The sequence below is a fragment of the Centroberyx affinis genome, unplaced genomic scaffold (assembly GCF_046629955.1).
Source record: "Centroberyx affinis isolate AG114_WGS23_722 - 3 ecotype Tasmania unplaced genomic scaffold, CSIRO-AGI_Caff_v1 ptg002411l_1, whole genome shotgun sequence".
Taxonomy (NCBI): domain Eukaryota; kingdom Metazoa; phylum Chordata; class Actinopteri; order Beryciformes; family Berycidae; genus Centroberyx; species Centroberyx affinis.
Genome location: NW_027280659.1, coordinates 63,963 through 84,104, shown reverse-complemented (window position 1 = coordinate 84,104; position 20,142 = coordinate 63,963). Strand labels below are relative to the sequence as shown.

General features: G+C 40.0%; 1 protein-coding gene across 1 annotated transcript; it reads left to right on the top strand.

Annotated features, from left to right (window-relative positions):
- Positions 1-1,678: 1,678 nt before the first annotated feature.
- Positions 1,679-18,768, top strand: LOC139656218 (endoplasmic reticulum mannosyl-oligosaccharide 1,2-alpha-mannosidase-like). Its single transcript, XM_071533720.1, has 12 exons — positions 1,679-1,782; positions 2,165-2,382; positions 3,833-3,978; positions 4,847-4,968; positions 6,652-6,843; positions 7,082-7,230; positions 8,158-8,346; positions 8,906-9,096; positions 9,320-9,440; positions 10,249-10,443; positions 11,695-11,826; positions 13,009-18,768. The coding sequence occupies exons 2-12, from the start codon at positions 2,218-2,220 to the stop codon at positions 13,216-13,218; spliced, it is 1,812 nt and encodes a 603-aa protein (XP_071389821.1). The 5' UTR covers positions 1,679-1,782; positions 2,165-2,217; the 3' UTR covers positions 13,219-18,768.
- The last annotated feature ends 1,374 nt before the right edge of the window (positions 18,769-20,142 follow it).

Sequence of the window (20,142 nt, the reverse complement as noted above, 5' to 3'; positions counted from 1 at the left end):
GCTATAATGCATTTTAACCTTATTGCCATGTCTGTTTAATATCTCTTTGTTCTTTCTGTTTTATTGAACTTTATCATTCTTCACTTTTATTTTTCTTGGTTGTGAAGCACTTTGTAACTTTGTTTTGAAAAATACTATATAAATAAAGATTAGTGTTAGCATTAGTAAAAGTAACAGCAGTGTTATCTGTGGGTCGTTAAAATAGTTTTGAAAAGGTCTTGAAATAAATTAACCTAAATTTAAGGCTTTAAAAAGTAAAGTACAGTGTATTAGAGGATCTTTACTAAACACAATTTGACATCTTGTCCCTTAATTAATTCCCTGTGCCCTTTTTCTCATACTTCCCATTTATAGTTTCAGAAATTGAAATAGCTTGGTTCAATTATAAATGGGTTTGTTTTGCCAGCTTTGTTTCTTTACTTTAGTTTTATTCAAGTGGTATTACATTTAATACCAGCTAGCATTAAAATGTCTTAAATTTGTCTTTCTGAAACCTGCAGATACCCTTTTATTAGGGGAGAGTATTAATCATCATTTCAATCATTTCAACACAACTATTCCTTTGATTTCTTTTTCCCATGGCGTTATCACCAAGGTTTTGTAAGCATCAAGAGGCCACCTTAGGTCAGACGTCAGGCACTTAACTCTAATCATGTCTTGAGTGTTTGAGTGGCTGTGGTTAGCACCGTCACTGCACAGCAACAAGGAGCCGGGTACAAGCTCCAGCTCTTTCTGTGTGGCGTTTGCTTGTGCTCCTTGTATTCACATGGGTCTCCTCTGGTTTCCTCCGATATTACAAAGACATACAAGTCGGGTGGATTGGAGACTCTAAATTGCCCCTAGCAGGGTTTGACATTCAGGCCAATTTTCCACTGGTTGGTGCGTTTTGATCCTGCCACAGAATTTAACTCTAATCACCTACAATCCTATTCACGTATTCAGAAAGAACTATACATCATTGCCGCTAATTCATCTGTATTTGTTTTAGCTAAATGATATCAGTATTGAATGACACACTGATGAAGTAAAAGGAAAATGTCTCCTGAGATAGGATTTTGTTTTCCATCATGGCTTGCCGATGATTGCTCATACAGTTGTTTTGTGGTGCTGCACAGGTGTTAATTAGGCCAGGTAACCCAGAGTGCCTTGGGCCCAGTTGTACCACTCAAGCCTGCCTATTAGTTTTCTCTCTTGAGAGACCTCGCCTCTGTCCCTCCCTCTTTGTTGCTGGGTTGTGCTGGTTAGATTGTTTATTTGTGAGCTGTCAGTGGGCTAACAGCGTCAAGTGGAGATGTTGAGGTTATACAGGGTAAGCCAAGCACCACACTTTGTTTGGTTTTCAAATTGTATTGGACAAAGAAGTGTAAGCTAAGTACTAGATAAATATCAAGTTAGCCTGTTTCCAAGATCTTCCTCTTCCACGCTGTTTTAAAAGGAGGGAAGAGAATTTTGGCTCTGTGACTGACATTTTGGGCTATTTTCTTTGATTATCGAGGTATTTTTGCATTTTTTTTTTAGTTTGAGAGGGAGAAGATGCAAGACGTTGCTGCTTTCCAGACTTTGGGTGAATCTGCCCGGATGGTTGGACCAACCAGACTGGTGCTTTTGATTTGAATTTGGACCTGTTTGAAATGTTTGAGTATAGCTAGTACTATTTGTTTATCTGCCTGCAGAAATGGAAGCAGCTGTCTCGGCTACAGCGGAGTCTCATCCTGTTCCTGCTGGCTCTGCTGCTCATATTTGGACTGCTTTCCTATCCCAGCCTCGCAGAGCAGTGGAGAGGTAAGCGATGCCCACACAAAAATAAGCTCAAACACACACACACACACACACACACACACACACACACACACACACACACACACACACACACACTGGCAAAGTCTCTCTGTTATTAATTCTCATGTTGCTGCATGACTAATTGAAGCTGATGAGTTGGATGTTGGCCTATTTGTTTTGTTTTGGTGGTGATGATCAATTGCAGTGAATTACATGAACACTACACAATGCTGCAAGTTTGCTCTTTGTATTGATTCCTTTTGTGCTCATAAAGTATGCAAGTGTGAACACACCTGCTCACTTGTGCATTGTTTACTTTAACTCTTGTATGCTTTCCCATGCATGTGTACTTGAGCACAAATTCATATTTATTCTGTGTGCGTAGGCTTGTCGGACAGGGAGGACTGGCTGGAGCTGGATGACAGGGAGTTGAAGGGCATGCCTCCAGGGGTGAAGCCTGTGGTGGGGCCAGCTGTCGGCAAGGCTCCAGTCCATGTAGAAGGGCCAGATCTGGGGCCAGCTGTGGATCCAGGGCTCATTCCAGATGCCGCTGCAGAGCCCCAGAGACCAAAAGTCCCCATTCTGCCCAAACCTCCCGTTAAGGTTAGGCTTGTCACAATACTTGATGTGTTCTCTGTAATTCAATGCAGCACTGGTGCTTGGGGATGATTGTAGTTCCACAGCTGTCCCTGTGTTGGTCCCAGTTATGGCTTCAATAGGGTTACAGCACTAAAATCATTTTTGTTGTGTACTTAATCCTAATAGAAACATTTCTTCTAAACATTAGTGCTACACTGATATGCCCTGATGAGTACTGTATAGTTGAAACGCCTAAGCGTAGCACATATATGAAAGGCTTTTTAACCTTTTCAACAAAGAAGTGCACTGTTCTTTTGGGGAGATCAGCTTTCTTAACCACAAACAATGAGCTTCACTTCCTCTTCCCTGTTGATTTGTAAACCTTGACTCAAGAGCACCTTCTTTTATACCTTGTAAGAAAAGCAGCGCTCCTCAGCCTCATTCTATGATGGGGCTACATTTATTTGTGTTAATAGAATTGCTCCTAAGTGCTAATTGCCCAATTAGCAATTTGGTGTGTGTCGTGTTAAGAGTCACGCACCTTCAAACTGCTTGGCTTTCCATACACGGGTAACAGTTCACCCGACAAAGTTCACACATAGTCACAGTTCCTCCCCACAAAAACACAGCGCTGAAAACATACTTAACATACATATAACTTCAATTAATAGCCAGAGAGAGAGAGAGATGGTCGAGCGAGCTAGAGAGAGAGAGTGATGGTCGAGCGAGCTAGAAAGTGAATGAAGAGAGGGAGCGGTAGTAGCGAGAAAGCCGGTGAATCAGAGAAATAAAACGTTATCTTCTGATTGTTTCACAGCGGTTACGTTCTAAAGCACAGAGAGAGAGAGAGAGCCCCGTATCAAAATACCGGTAGCCTACCTTAGAAAAAAGATTTAAAAAACAAAAAAAAGATCAACGGAGAAATGTCTTGCTGCTGCTTCTCCTGAGTTTTGTTCAGCAAATTTGACAACTGACAGCTTGAATTTCAGGTCGTACTTTTTTCTCTGTGCCACCATGGCGATCAGCAAATGTGACTGACATTTGAATGCAAGTAAAAAAAAAAAAAGAAACTGCTTCGCAGGTCAATGGCAACCGGCTTACGGATAACATATAAAATTACATTTAAAAAAACGAATATCCGAATCCCAAAATTGAAAACGGAATACCTACCCAACGAACGAATATCCGAATAGTCGAATATTCGGGTCCAGCCCTGTTGTTGTTGTTATTATTATTATTATTATTATTATTATTATTATTATTATTATTATTATTAGCGCGTATGTACGGAACATATGGAACACTCCTCTCTGTTGTAGCCCCACGTGAATTAGGCTGTTAAGATGGGTGTATTTAACAAAAAAAGCAATTTGGTTTGGTTTCACCACTATGTAATTCTAGTGCTGCATTCATGCACTCAGAATGGGGCCAATTTCCTTCTATGTCAGATTTGTTTGTGTTTGTGTATCCACAGAAAAGACCGTTCCTAAACAAGAGAGGTCCGCCAAGCCTGCAGAAAGGGGGAAATGTGTCGGACTCAGTGGGGAGGGAAAAGCCAGAGCAAGAGGTAGTTAAAGCTGAAGAAGGAGAGGAGGAGAACGAAGAGGGGAAGATTGTCAGGTGATATGCTTATTGATTTCTAAACAACTCCAAATAGCAGCTTTTGGGGTAAAATGAGATATCCCTCACAATAACAAATGAAACATGAAATTATTGCTGGCATGAAAGTTAAACTCATCAAAAATAATTGAAGGGAATGGCTATCATGAGATATTTTCTGATAAAAATGTGGATTTAGGTTTTAGGATGCATTGATTATTATTTTTATCATGGCGTGGTCATTATGGCACCATGGTCATCAAAAGCCAATTTCAGGTCAGTCAATCAGACTGAGGCACGTGGTGAGGCAGTTCATCACCATGTGGTAAATCATCATCTATAAGTCAATCATTATTGAGCACTATTTAATCATTAAGTTAAAGGTTTATTAAATTATGGAATGTAAACGTTGCAAATCAAAATGAAATGTGTTGAAATGTGCTTTTAAGAAAGAAAGTATTTAGTGTAGAATCAATATCGAATTTAAAGTACCAGAAGCGGTATCCGCATCAAAACATCAAAATACTCCAGGCCTTAATACCTTGAAAATCATTGAAAGTTTGTGGATTTGAGAAAAATAAAATAAGGCCTTTTAAAATTTTGGAAAATGAGTGGATGTTCCTTGAAACTACTGAATTTTGTTATTAAAATATAGCAGCTAAACTCTTCATTCCATCAACATTTCACATCCTGAGGAAAACCCTGTGATGGAGATGATGATGATGTCTGATGTTGATCAATGTCATGTCTTACCCCATAACATGCCAATTTTGAGTCCTTGAATTTCACCAAACAAGACCTTGAAAGTGATTGAAAAGTCCTTGAATTTGATGCGCAAGTGAGTAATAGTGACCCAGGTGAGTGACGGCCATTTTGTTTTTGCGTGCAGCTGGCGAGGAGCGATGATAGAAGCGGACCAGGCCACAGAACCGTTACCTTCTGCCAATGAGAAAGAAGCTGCAGTGCCTCCAGTGCCAGCCAGCCCTGATGATGCTGTTCCACTGGTACCAGGTCTGTACATCAATACACTTCTTTTTTTTTTTTCTTTTTTTTTTGTCATTCAAGTTTTTATACATTTTTCACATTTTTAGAAACCTCAAAAAAACAGACAAAGATAGCTATGGGAACATCAGCACAAAACAAAAACTGACATAAAAGAGAAAAAAAAAAACGCTGACAGTCTTATGAGAGCAACTTAACAGTAAGTGAACATGACCAATCAGTATGGTGACCTTTTCGTTGAGTACAGCATCTTTAACTACGTCACCCTGCCTCGCTCTAAATTATTTATAAACACTCTCTACATGTTGTGCCTTTCTCTGTTGAAGTGTTGGACCTCTACTGACACTTTAGTACAAACATTTCTCAGTGTAAAAATTTCTTCTTGCCCGGTGGGATGTATTTTATGCTGAAACTATAAACTAAAAGATGTTTTGAGTTCTAAATACATGTATATGTTACACTAAATGTGGGGAAATGGTAAGTGTATACATTTACTGGTAAATGTGTACATTTATCAGTGGGCTGGTAAATGTACACATTCCCCAAAGTAAATCTAGCATATTTTAATAAATAAATGTTGTTCCTGGTTAATGTGAGTGGAAAGCACTAGTCACAGTAGCATGAGGCTCTCCCACAGTCCTGTCACCATATGACTTGCATGTGGTGAAATACATCAATTTCATGATATCAACATTTCTGAGCAAATGGTAACAGTGTCAGGGTTTTTTGTAGGCAGTAAATCTCCCTCACTCTTTCTCCCACTGATTGATATCTGTCCCCGATGTGCAATACTAATACTATCTCCACTAAATATAGATGAGACTGGGGAATATTACCTCTGTGACAATATTACCTTAAGACTGTGTGAGTCTACATTTCATCCTGGAGTGTGTAATGGCCTGGTGTCACGCAGATACTCCTCATTAGGGCTGCAACTAACGGTTATATTCATTATTGATTAATCAAGAAGCGATTTTTTTTTGTCTATAATATCTAAAAAATAATGACAAATGCCCATCACAAGTTGTCAAAGCCCAAACTGATTCTTAAAATTGCTTATATGTCTGAACAGCAGCAAAAAAAAACGAAGTATTCATTTTATAATGATATGAAACAGAGAAAAGCAGCAAATATTATAATTTGGGAAGCAGTATCCAGTAAATCTTTAGTATTTTTACTTGATAAATGACTAAAACGATTAATCGATTAGCAGAATTATGATCAATATATTTTTTCTGTCGATCAACTAATTGAATAATTGATAACTAATCGTTTCAGTACTACTCCTCACCCATTTCTTCTGTTGTTCAGTGGGTGGAAAAAAGCTCAGACCTACAGACCCAAAACCCTAGGGATAGGGTTTTGGGTCCACCAAGCAACTATTCTTTTGTGGGGGTTTTTTCCTCAACAGATTGTTTTTTTTTTTAAGGTAATGTTGGCCATGACTACTGCTGTATACTGTTTACAGCCTGGCAGTCTTTTGCTTAAAGTTGAAACATTTTTAACTTCTAGGCTGAAATTATGCTGAGCTCAAAGCGATATCACAACATGCAATATACAATATACAATATTCCTTCTGTTGGAAATGAAACCGGCACTGTAAAGTGAGGTTCCCCGTGGAAACACAATCTTCTAGCATTGCACTTTAATTTCTTATTTATTATTTGTCCTCCTGTGTCCGCCTGTCTTTAGTTTCAGTTGGACCGGTGGACAGGCTGGAGGCGGTACGCGAGGCCTTCAGACACGCGTGGAAGGGCTATAAGGAGTTCGCCTGGGGTCACGACGAGCTCAAGCCCATCTCCAAGACTTTCGGGGAGTGGTTCGGCTTGGGTTTGACGCTCATCGATGCTCTGGACACCATGTGGATTCTGGGACTGAAAGAAGGTACTGTGCGTCACATCGTGCCTCTCTCTTGAGGCTGTTACTATCCCGCTTGGTCATGTCACCTGAGGCAAGAATGCACCATGGAGATAAAACCATCCCTTTTGTTCCATTGTGGTCAATTGACGTTATCGAATGGGATTCTTTCTCTCGGTGTCTCTCTCTATCTGTCTCTTTATCTCTTGTTCTCTGTCTGTTTCCCCACCTCACTCTGTGTTTTACTGTGCCTCCCTCCATGCAGAGTTTGGGGAAGCAAGGAATTGGGTGGAGAAAGAGCTCTCCTTCTCCAAGAACGTGGATGTGAACCTTTTTGAGAGCACCATCCGTATCTTAGGGGGCCTGCTGAGCACCTACCACCTAACAGGAGACGAACTCTTCCTGGAGAAGGCTGTGAGTCAACCCAGACTCAGACATTTTTATTCTCATGGTTTCCTCTGTTCTTAAGTTCTTTTGAATCTTAGGAGTGCAATCACATCTACAGTTTTCTTTGGTCTGAATCGGAGTAGAAAAGTTTACTTTATTGCCTTTTTGTATTTGGCTTGTTTAGGTTCAGACTGCCCAATCACAAGCAACCCAGGACTTGTAAACAAAAGTCACATGGACTTACCAGTAGCCCATTTATTGGACAGGGTTTCGATAACATCCCACAAAGTCAGAGATTTTTCCAGTGGCAGGGGTCAAAATAAATCTAAAATAAATCCAATTCCAACTGTTAACTAACCACAGTGGATTTGTCTGCACTCTTTTCTATAATTTACCATCTCTGGTCTTCTTGACAAGTAAGAACACATGAGAAATAGCTGAATATGAGCATCAGTCCAGACTGCGTTCACATTGTTATGCTAGGCTTTCCAAGCACAAGCAGCTGCTGGCTATCAGACATGTATGGAACAATGGTCAAACAATGAACAACATCCTCAGAAAACTGTATGTTTGGGGTAGTTTCCTGTAGTCACTCCTAACGAACTGCACCGCACTTGATGCCTGCGTTTTCAGGTGTCTCAGTGTAGGAGTTTGAATGGCGTTGTTCTCACCTGCCCAAACAAACCAAACTAAAGGAGTAAATGCTTGATGGTTCGACTGAACCGCTGTAAACATGTTTGGTGTGAACGCATCCTCAGGTTGAATCCCTACATCAAAGCAATAAAAGATATGTTCCACCCAAGAGTGTCAAATGAGTTTCTAAGATAACTTTTTTAATTGAATGGAAAAAAATCGTGCTCATCAAAGCAGCCTTAATTTAAAACATACTTTGCTCTAATTACAAAAAAGTATTTTTCCCCTATAATCCTGCTTTTGTTTCCTCTCTGCTTATAGAAAGACATTGGGTCCAGGTTGATGCCTGCCTTCAAAACGCCCTCCAAGATCCCGTTCTCAGATGTCAACATTGGGAAGGGAACGGCTCACCCCCCTCGATGGACATCAGACAGCACGCTGGCCGAGGTCACGAGCATCCAGCTGGAATTCAGGGAGCTGAGCCGCCTCACCCAGGATACACAGTATCAGGTCGGGACACACTACCATGAATTATAAATACTACATTATTATTATGTGTCAAATATTTTTGCTTACTTCAAGTCCTGTGAGAAGGAGTGAAAAAAATAAAGTTGGAGGCAGTTTATGTATTTAGTATTATTCTCTGGGTTTAGATGGAAGGTTTCGGTTCAGTTGAAGTCAGACAGTAACTGCAGCTCACAATGACTTGTGTGAGAGTTGGAAGCGAAAAGCATGAGCTAGCATTTTCTGTAAATCCATCATGTTGTCAGTTATGAGTGATTCCTGTAACTAGAGCTTTACTTGAGCCTGAAAATTTTGAGCCCAGCCTCACATGAACTTGAATTATTTCTGTCATAACTTGAGCCGTGCCTGTGGGATATAGCTTTTGATGAGCCCGATTCCTTCAAAGCCTGAAATTGCTAATATATTTTTTCTTATGATAAATTGCTTGTAACTGTATTTTTGGAAAATATTGACCCAAACACAAACAGTAAGCGAGCCAGTTGGTTTCAGTTGTGTCATCTCAGGTATAAAGCCATAAATCAGTCCTTTTTCTCCATCTTTCCAGGAGGTTGTGAATGAGGTAATGAAGCTGGTCCACAAGCTGCCAGGGAAGCATGACGGCCTGGTGCCCATGTTCATCAACACCAACAGCGGCCAGTTCACCCACAAAGGAGTCTTCACGCTGGGCGCCAGGGCAGACAGCTACTATGAATACCTGCTCAAACAGTGGATCCAGGGAGGCAAGACAGAAGACGAGTAATTAAGACTTTAACTGCATTAGCTGCTGTTCTCTGCTCTGTGGCAGCTGTGAGAGGAGAATACTGGATTGTCACAGTAGAGGACAGTAGAGTATACAGATCATTCTAAATACAACTGTATGCAGTAGAGTTATATGGCGTACAGCATGGTTGCAGCTGCACCAGGTCACTACAGATTGATATTAACTAATACTTCACTATTTTATGTGTTTTTTGTCCAGCCTGTTGGAGGACTACCTTCAGGCTGTGGAGGGAGTGAAGAAGCACCTTCTGAGACAGACGGGGCCGAGCAGATTGACCTTTGTCGGAGAGTTGTCCCACAACCGCTTCAACCCCAAGATGGTGAGATAGATACTCACACACACACACACACACACACACACACACACACACACACGCTCACCAAAACTCATACCCGACTGCCACTCAGCGCGGCCGCTTTGTTGAATCAGTCTGTGTGCTTTTGTTCAATCAATGGCTGTACAAATTCAACTGCAGTCAGTATTTCCCTCAGTCAATCAGCCAGTCAAATCAATTCCAACGCCTCACGCTCCTCATTTCCTCTTATGTTCTCTCAGTGCCTTCAGTGATGCGCGGGTCAATCCGAAACCCATGGGTCCCGCAGCTTTATTGTGTTAGTTTTAATTCATATTATTATGTTGTACATTTGTTTAAAATGTGCTTTAGTCAGGGGGCATAAGATTCCTAGCTGCGCCCCTGCAGGTTAGAATCAACTGAAGATAATATTGAGAAGGGGTCGGGCGGGTGCAGGACAAATAGACTACACACACAGTACACACAATGGTATTATAGACTAAATTTCAATTAAATTTCAATTTAATTAACAGAATAAACTCCAATCTCCAGCTGGTTTATCCCGCCATCCATACATTATATCCTGCGCACACTGCAGGACAACAAAGCTAATAGCATCCCTGCGTCTTTGGAAAATGACCTAGCTGCCTGAATCTTTTTTTTTTCCAGGTTGGTGAATCAGTTTCATTGTCGTTTTATAAGTATGAAAATGGGTCTGATGGTTTTCGGATATGTCTATGTGTTGGATCGGGCGGTCGCGCGTTGAAAAAAACCTGACCCACACATCCCCACTTGCCTTCTAACGCCGCCTCTCCCTCCATCCCTTCCCCTTCAGGACCACCTGGTGTGCTTCCTGCCAGGAACCTTGGCACTCGGGGCCCACAACGGCCTCCCAGGGGATCACATGGATCTAGCTGTGCAGCTGATGGAGACCTGTCACCAGCTGTATGTTCAGATGGAGACCGGACTGAGTCCTGAGATCGCACACTTCAACCTGCAGCCCCATGACGGGCGTGACGTTGATGTCAAGGTGAGGTTGAAAGTGGACAGCTGGAATTCGTCTTTGATTTGCTGTCTGTATCTGCTAGAGTTGGGCGATTGGACGGATACATCGGGGATCGGCGATGGTGGAAATTCCCTCGTTGATTTCTTTTTTTGTTTGTTTTCTTCTGCTTTAAATTACCTTGATTATTGTAATTTAAAATGTAGCCTAAAGTTTCACAGCCTTCCTCAGGGTTTGCTGGTTTTGTCCCATTTGAGTGTCTTCTGCTGACGCTTCCTACTGGGAATGCAGTCTGTTATATTTTTTGTTTTAAATTAATGTTCTTTGGAATTTGGAGACCAAGTAATCAAAAAGTAACAAGACCAGTAAGTACAATCCTGATTATAATTTTAAGCAGCTTGTTCAAATTTGTAATGGAAATTGTGACAGTAACCTTCCTAATCCTCCTCGGTGCTCGTTTCATTTTTCATTAATAGTTCTGGGTTTTTCAAAGCATCCAGTGCATTTTTTGTACTTCTCTCCATTGCTGCCTTAATTAACCTTACCTGAAAGTACATAACATTTCATGAGCTCATTTATTTTCCTCCTTATTCGAGGACTAAAATGTAGCATACAAATATCAGATCAAAGAGGTTTTTATGAATTTATGTTTGAAGAGTTTAATTCAAAATGAGAATGAAATAAGGGGCACTCTAAGTCCTAAGTTGACCAATTTATAGTACTTGTACTGACAGACTGAATCCTCTTTATTTTATCCTCTTTAGACATTTTGAATGGTGACCTTCAGCTGAAGTGGATACATAGTTTTGGGTTTCAAAGTTAGAGGAGTCAGATCTAGCCCTGGGGTTTTTCAGAACATCTGTTTTTTGTTTTTTTTCTGGATTCTTTACGCTTGCTGCCTTAACTAACCTTACTAAAATGCTCGCTCAACACTACTTGAGCTCATTTTGTTTCTTCATTATTTTCTTTTTCACGCAAACTGCTACCAATGCAGCGTAGAAATATCCTCTGTCCTATTGACTTTTTTATGCATTCATATAGTGAATTGTGACTGCACTTATCTAAATTGTAATTTTGCTCATGTGGATTGTATGTTGTTTGTCTGTAACTTCTGTGCTTGTCAGTGATGCTGCTTTCTTCACCAGGTGTCTCTTGGAGTATACATGTTTAATCTCAGTGAGACTGCTTGGTTGAATAAAGGTAGAACAGAAATACTGATCTGTCTCTGCTTTTAATTAAGTTTAATTTTTTAAAATTATTCTCTTCTCTATCCCCCAGCCTGCAGACAGACACAACCTGCTGCGACCGGAAACGGTGGAAAGTCTGTTCTACATGTACAGGTTCACTAAGGACACAAAGTACAGAGACTGGGGATGGGACATACTACAGAGCTTCAACAAGTACACTAAGGTACAGACAACTGTCCCACACACCAGCTGTAGTTTTACCATACCATTTAATAACTCAGGCCTTGAAATTGTTTGGCCTGTATAATAGTTAAAGTTATGTTGAACTTTGGTAGTACCTTGGGTTGTGTAACTTCCTGGCCATGATATAACCCCAAAATCAGAGATTCTCTGTTATCTGTTGCGCCGGTAGGGATGTTTTTTTTTTTTTTCATTCTCAGCCTTCCTACTGTATCTAATCATAAAGAAAAAGAAAAATACACTTATTTCATATTACAGAAGTGATTGCTAGAGGCTCTACATACATTTTTGGGACCTTTTTCAAAAGCTTCCAGGGAAAACACACACTACATCGTAAATTCTTACAAAGTGATGAATAAACTTTATTGAAACTATGAATTTCACTCAGCCTGGGGTCAGTGGTAAATAGTTAGCATTTGTTTTAACCTGATTTGAGTTGGGTTTACTGTATGAATAAAATTCAGGTACTGTCATAACAATGGTTTTACTAAATTATTACCAAACTGAATACTTTCCTGAGTGTCTAAACTTTCTGGTATTCATTGTATTGTCCTATGTGGCAAACCACATCGCATAGCACCTACAGTAAGTAGACTAAAACAAACCATAAAAGATATTTGCAAATAAAGTTTGGTATCGCAGCCAAATTGTCTCCTACATATGTTATTTCCAAAACGTTATATCCATTTTAGAGAAGAAATGATCACCTTTAGGTCATCATTCAATATCTCTAATCTATAGAGGATCCAGTTTGTAAAGGTGTTATCATTTTGTTACCTTAGGATTTAACTCAACTATCCTTCAAAAAGTAGTGTAATTTGTTAGAAATTTGTTCTTTTGATTGTTGTTGGAGTAGGAGTGACCTTTTTCAAATGGTGGATATCTCTTTTTGGAACAAAACTCTTCACTTACAGCATCTTGTTGCCCACTATCATGAAAAGTCAATAAAGTGTTTGAGGAGAGTAAACTGTCGGCTTTGCTGCAAAGAAAATCCATTTATACTCACAGTTCAGTATCTGCTCTGTTGACTTCCTGACACAGAGCACATACTGAACTATGCCTTGACTAGAAGTGTGTGATAATCATCTGACTAGTTTACCGAGGTGTAATTGCAGTTTTTTCTAGTCTTTATTCACCGCCCTACCCAACCCCTCTCCTCCTCCAGGTCTCCAGTGGAGGCTACACCTCCATTAACAACGTCCGAGACCCCGTTAGCCCAGGACCCAGGGACAAGATGGAGAGTTTCTTCCTGGGTGAGACGCTGAAGTACTTCTATCTGCTCTTCTCTGACGACATGGAGCTGCTCAGTCTAGACAAGTATGTCTTCAACACAGAGGCCCATCCTCTCCCCATCTGGCCCTCTCCGCCCAAGTGACTTGTACCCATCGGGGAGGTGTCTATAAACAGCCATCCCGCAGAGTCCTGTATTCGTCCAGGCTTTTGTTGCCACTCGACAAATGAAGCACCTGGTTTGGATTGTCCAGGCTGGATTGGTGTGTTGAGCAGTAAAACAGTACAACTATGCCATGCACCTGTACTTTGATATGTTTCCATGTGGAGGAGTGTATTTTTGAAGGTGTTTTTTCTAAGGAAAAGGTTTGAGATAGAGCTGGTCTCTAATGTAAAATGCTTTTTGTTTTTTAATTCAATGCACAACTTTGGCTAGCTAATGCTGACAAAAAACAAGGCAAGGGCAAGAGCTGTTGTACTGGTCTGACAGGGATTGTCATTTTTCTGCTGGATAGTTGTGTGTGTATGTGGTAACAACAAACATGTCCTCCCCCTGGCTTTTGCTTTGCCATGTGAGGTGAATATCCTCATTAATCCTAGTAAAGTGTCATGGCTGTGTAGGGATCTATCACCTTGGGTGATCACTGATCTGACTGAATGCGATTGGTAGATTGGTCTTTTCCATTCATTTCTGTAAAGTCACTGGTCTTTTAAGAAGCACTAACCACTGATGGAAGTGTATGGAGGGAGATTAGCTGGATGGATACCTAAACAGACTACTCAGGACAAGGAATCGTTTTTTCTTTGTAAGCCTTGGTATGTTGGAGGTCCACATCCAGCACACTGGTTCAGGTACAAAAATTTGAGAAAAGTAAAGTGGAATAAAGTTAATGGCTAACTAGCAAGCCATTTCCCAAATAAGCATCCTGTAGGCTTTGAATCCACATTAAGTTATTTAAATTATTAAAACTTGTGAAAATTAAAGTTGGATTTAAAGGGAAAGTTGACATAACTTAACTTAAAGGAAAAATCAACCCTATAACAGTTTGAACTTGCATGATGTACCTTGCATTTCTGGGCACATTTTGTTGTGTGGTGACTGGATAACTGGCCAAACAGTCATCATGACATCACGTCCAGATATTTCCAGCGCAGCTATAATGGAGTTCGATAGCAGACATATTTTCAGCGATCTAAAACATCAACGGTAAACGTCAGGTTTTGGGGTCAGTCCCTCAGAATCAAAGAGAAAGGGTTTCTTTCTAGACTCACCATTTTATACCGACATTCAACAGTCATACAGGGAGAAATCCATCATAGAGGAGGAAGAGATACTAATTTCTCCACTGATAGCCTCAATAGACCAGAATTCAGGTTGAGTGAAAGTAGGTACACCAAAAAAGTGAAATTACAGCACTTAGCCACAAAATAACTCCTGGAAAGCATTGAACATCACAAACTGATGGTATTCTAACAGTGTAGGAGCATCCCAGGGTGGATTTTTACTTTAATTTATTCCCCTAAAACGGATTTTGTTTTGCTGGCCCCACAAGTGTGGAAACTCTGGTCTGGTCAAAAACACTCTGATAACTGGCTGACTCTGCCCAGATTTCACTGCCTACTACGGTTCTGTTGATGTGTCGAATTAGCTGCCTGGCACTCAAACACTCGACTGACACCACCTGAGGCTGACTAACTTGGACTCTTAATTGCACAGCAAATGATTCTGCCCAAGTGCACTGCAAAAAAATATCCATCTTTGGTGATTTCTTATTTTTCTTGAAACAAGAGGAAAACTCATTCACTCACTTGTTTCATTGCAATTTTGCTTGTTTTCAAGAATTTTCTCAAAGCAAGTAATAATATATTGAAAGAAGCGAATTACTAGTATCAAGTTACTGTCACTTGATTGTAGGAAATGTTTGAAACAAATTGATTTATGATTGGAAACCCTTCACCTCCACCTCTCTTAGCCAGTTTCACTTTCACTTACCTTTGGAAAAATAAGGCTACCTTAATACCAGATTAAATTACTGGTTAAAATGGCATATTTTTGCAGTTTGCTGAGTGAATGTGTAGCGTTTAGGCATAGACTGACTCTGTTACTGTTACCAAGATGGACCAGTTGAAGGATTACACTGTGAAGCCCCAGAATGCATTGCACTTTTACCTTAAAATGGATTTGTAAATGGACATCGCCATGTAGATGATTCTGTGTTTCCTCTGTGATTCTGTGTAGCAGTAGTTCTGGTTAGAGTAGATAGGTATAACTGCTGTTCTTTGGATACTTAAAGATAATAAAAAGTTAAATTCTATACTGTAGGATTACACCTCCTAGTGTTTTTAAAGGGAAATTTGGTTACATTATGCCGATTTCACATTTTGCCTGGCAGTGGTGGTTCATCACTGCTAAATGAATTCAGAGGAAACAATGTTTATGCCATAGCCTAAAACTTAAAAAAGAAAGATACTGAGATCCAATGAATGAAGAAGTCCTGAATGATTTACATTTGGGACCACACACTATAATGACAGCTATTTCTTTTGATTTGTTTTTATGATGAATGTGGACATTTGTTCTTTGAATTTGTTCTTTTATATTATTGTCAGAGAAGAGACTTATCAGAGAGTCAAACACTATTGTTTTACATTATTGTATGAAGGGGAATTGAATTGAGGCTGCCATGCAGTCTTAATTATGCAGATACTGTATAGTTGGATAAAAATAAATCAACTTGTCTTTACCAGATAAAATCAGCCCATATAAATGAACATAATTTGTTTAATGAACGTAGAATACGTGAGCATTTCATTTGTCTGGGACATTCATCCATCCACTTTTCACAGTCGACTTAAAACCTGGAAATTGGGGAAATTGTTTTCTTCACACTTGAATGAGGTTGGTTAGCTGGTTAGTTACTGTCCAGCAAACCCTGACTACCAGTCAATTTTTGAAATAGAAGAGTGTATGAATATTTTTCAAGGGTAATGTTGACAGTGAATCACTTTAGAGGGCAGAGACATGTGAGAGGACCTCCAGTCTGGGTGCTGGTTTGAGTGTGAATCAGGAGAACATGGTTGAACCCACACACTGTTAGCTTACTATCACCTTCTGTTCTGACAAAAGCAAACAGACGTTTCAATCCAAAATGGATCTTTTTGGATAGAAATGATTGTGTTTTTTCACAATAAATGGTTAAACGGCAGCCAGTGGTGTGCAGTTTTGAACCGTGTCCTCCTGACTATGAATCACTGTCCAACAGATAATTGAACAGACATTGATCCACATCATTAAATGGGTATTTGCCAATGTTCTACTGTGCCTATTGAAATGTATATTGCTTTACGGTGGTTTTGTTAGTTTTTAGTGCTACTGCATCAATGGTGAGGTTTTTGTAAAGGGTTATGGGTAAGCAGTGTGTTGACTCATGGCTTGAGTTTTTACTGTGGGTTGATAAGACAGTATGGGCAAGTAGTGTAAATATAATGTGTAAATTCTTTTTAACTTGTCTACTGAATCAAACCTTTATGTCCACAGATTGTTGAGCCCCCTCTGATCCTTACATACTGTGCCATAATGTCAAAATATTCTGATTTTAATGGGATTTTCCAGCTCGGTGTCACGTCTCTTGTGCTTCACACTCGCCCTTTTTCATAAAATCCTTCATGATGATCGTGATGATGTTCATTTTTAAAAGTTGCTTTTTAGCAAAGCCAGCAAAACCCAAGGTCATTCCATTGCCAGGTCTCTTGCGTGCTGAAGCGAGGAAGTGAAGACGCCACACTGGATCACTCGCCGACTCGTCTGTTTATGGCCCAAGTCGCAGCCAATTTGAATTTGGTTCGATGGGCGTAATATTATGAGCGAGGTGTGCTGTATGAGTAGATTCAAGTTGGCGTAGATGAGTCCACTTGATAATCTCAGTGACATTCCTGCTTCTCCTTCCTTTTTCCTCCAAAACCCAAGCTAGGTTTCTACAAAAATGACACAAGGGCCAGTTGCATCTAATCCTGTGTATTGGTAAATGGTGATTAATTTGCTCTTGATCAGTCCTGGCAGGTATCTTTCACACGTTTACACCGTTACGAAGGGGTTTTTAATGTGCCTCCGGTGCCTTTCTAGCCTCGATACGACACTGACACGACAGTCTCTCCCCTACATCGGGGCTAATGCCTTTCTAAGCCATAGTGACAAGTGGCAGTGTGATCCGGTGGTTACAGAGTCTCATAACCTGCAGGAGCCATTGTGTCCGTCCCTGTTGAAGTGTCCTTGAGCAGGACACCTTTGAGTAAAACGTGCAATGAATGATCTATATGTGTTCAAGAGATCTGAAAAGAAGCAAATACTTTATTACGCTCCACAGTATGGCCATGGAAGGGGAAACGTAGTGAATGACGGGTCCCTCACACTGATAAGTGCTCTGATCTCTCTGTATAATTGCCTCTCTCAGCTTTGGCAGAAGTCAGCCTTTAAAATCTGTCAAATATTCATGATCACTATTTTGCGCTTAGTTGGTGTGCGTTAAGAGACTGATGGCAACAGAAAAGATAAAAGACCAGAAATGACTCATTTAGCTCCATGGTGAGCCCCCACATAAGCTATTCAAATAGACTCTGCTTTGTCATTTCGTATTGTAATTACTTTCCATGGTTGATCCTGCCATACACTATAATTACGTTTTTTTAAAAAGGAAAGTGGACAGTCTGCTCCACTGGTTTTTTTTTTTTTATTGCGAAAATAGTAAAATAGGGACAGCGCAGCAGAGAGTATATCTTAAGTTATTTAATCTTGTATAAAATCTTGAAACAAATGGAAATGGGATTCAATCATTTCAACTGTTTCAGGACAGTTTGGCTTATTTCAAGAGAAAAGAGAAAACAGAAACAAGTGGCAGTATGTCAAAACCATTCCACCTCTTCATGAAAATGTTATTTGTTACTCTATTATTGGCTGATTGGGAGGTTTTTCCACTTGCTCATAGAAAAACAATATTTTAAGATTCAATGCAAGATAAAAATGACTTGCTGTGATGATGATGATGGATATTATCACTATTATTGAGTTGATTTGACTTATAGCTCTCACACCAAACACACAAATAATTATTTACATGGATCTGGGCTGCAAAACGTCAATGTTGTCCTTCCTACCAGTTGTTTTCCAGCCTGGCAAGTTCTTGCTTCAGTGAAGCAACCCGATCTGTGGGATTGAAGGCGTGACCCTGTGTCAAACACCAAACACACGGATCAATACTGTTTTTGTCGGTGCAATCTATTAATTGAATCATGCAAGAAAAAAACACATCTTGACGGAAAGGTCAGTTTTCTCCTGTACTGTCATGCTGTAAGACTTCTGCATGATGATGCAGCCTTCGAGTCAATAAGTCATCTGCATGTTTTGACGACATGCCGACATGCGTAGCATTCATTACTCTCATAGTCAATTTGTTAATCTCATTCCCCGCGCTTTAACAGACCAATGACTCATGAGTAAAGGTTTCAGAGTTGATAATACAATGTTGAGGGTGTTTTGTTGGCACTTTAATTGTGCATTGTTTGCAAAATAGATGTATAAGCTTGCTTGGCTTTGGTTTCTCATTGTGCACACTGTACAGTCTAATGTTATTGATTCAACTTTTTGTACTTCAAGCTGCAGCTTATTATAAAAGTCCACAGAATTAAACAATTTTTTTCCTGCCAATTAAATTTGAAAATAAAGACTTTCAATGAAGGTATTGGATCTTATTTCATTCTGCCTGGAAGTATTTTCATTAGAGAGGCCCTGAAAAAGCAAGAGTGCCCACTATCTGATGCACTGGAGCTGGACAGTGATAGATCATTGAACACCAGGGGGCAGCAGAAACCAGAAACCATCTTCAGCAGTTGGCACAGATCCTGATGTATCCTGGTTAAAGTGAATTACAGTCATTGTGTCTCATTAGTATGGTTTTATTTATTAAAGTAAACATTCTCAGGATTGTTCCTTTGTTCATTAGAACTGCAGTGGATGTTGCAGCACTTTCATCAGAGTATTTTAACCTTTGTTTGAGTGACTGAGTGAGCAAGCGAGTGTATTTGCCCACATGATTGACAAGCCATTAGGAGTGAACCGACATCCAAATCGCTGGGGCAACATGACTGATGTGTGTAACATGATAATGCTATCTTCTCAAGACACCGTCAACATTTGTCATTACTTCTTCTGGCACCCACCTTCACTCAAATGTCCAGACGACTGGCAGGTGGCTCGTTTTGTGCGGCAACATCCTTTCTCATGTCCTAAGACATTTGATCAGTGGACAAGCTCAGCCCATCGCTCATAAATTCTTGTTTTTCCTAAAAGAAGTGAAGAAATCTGCCAGTGTGGAGGGATAATTTCACTTGTTTCCAGTTTATATCAGCTTTGTTCAATAATTCTCTTGAATAAAGATTTCCCTTTTTTTTCCCTTGATATTTGGGAAATAATCTGATTTATTCTGCCTTGTTTCAAGACATTGACACTTGTTTCTAGCAAATTCCTGAAACAAGAAAAACTGCACTGGAAACACGTGGAACTGGTAGAATTCCTCCTCCATCACACAGACTGAATATCAGACTGAATATGAGAGGTGTACATTTTTTTTTTTTTTTTTTGCAGTGTTGCATAACATGATCACAGTACTGTATATTTCACTCTCCCACGGTTGTGGTGAAGTCGCTTTAACTTCACTCAAATCAAATTGAAAATTGACACTGAAATGCACATAATGGTAGAGCCATAATAAGAGACTGGTGAAGTGTGTTCATACTCAGCCTCCCTTTGTACAGGCTAATACACTTTAGTGATTTCCAGCCTCCTGGCATTTACTGCACCGTCTCTTCTGATAGCTGCCACATGTTGCAGTAACTCTTTGTTCAGCATGTATGCAGCAAAAATTAAAAAAAACAAAAGCAAATCAGAATCATCACGTACATTAAATACACAGGAAATTACCTTGGTGACAGAGCCATATTGTGTTTCACAGAACATGCTGACACACCCTCTGAGCTAGATCTGAAATTGTTTTCATTTTATCGATTCAGCCTCAGA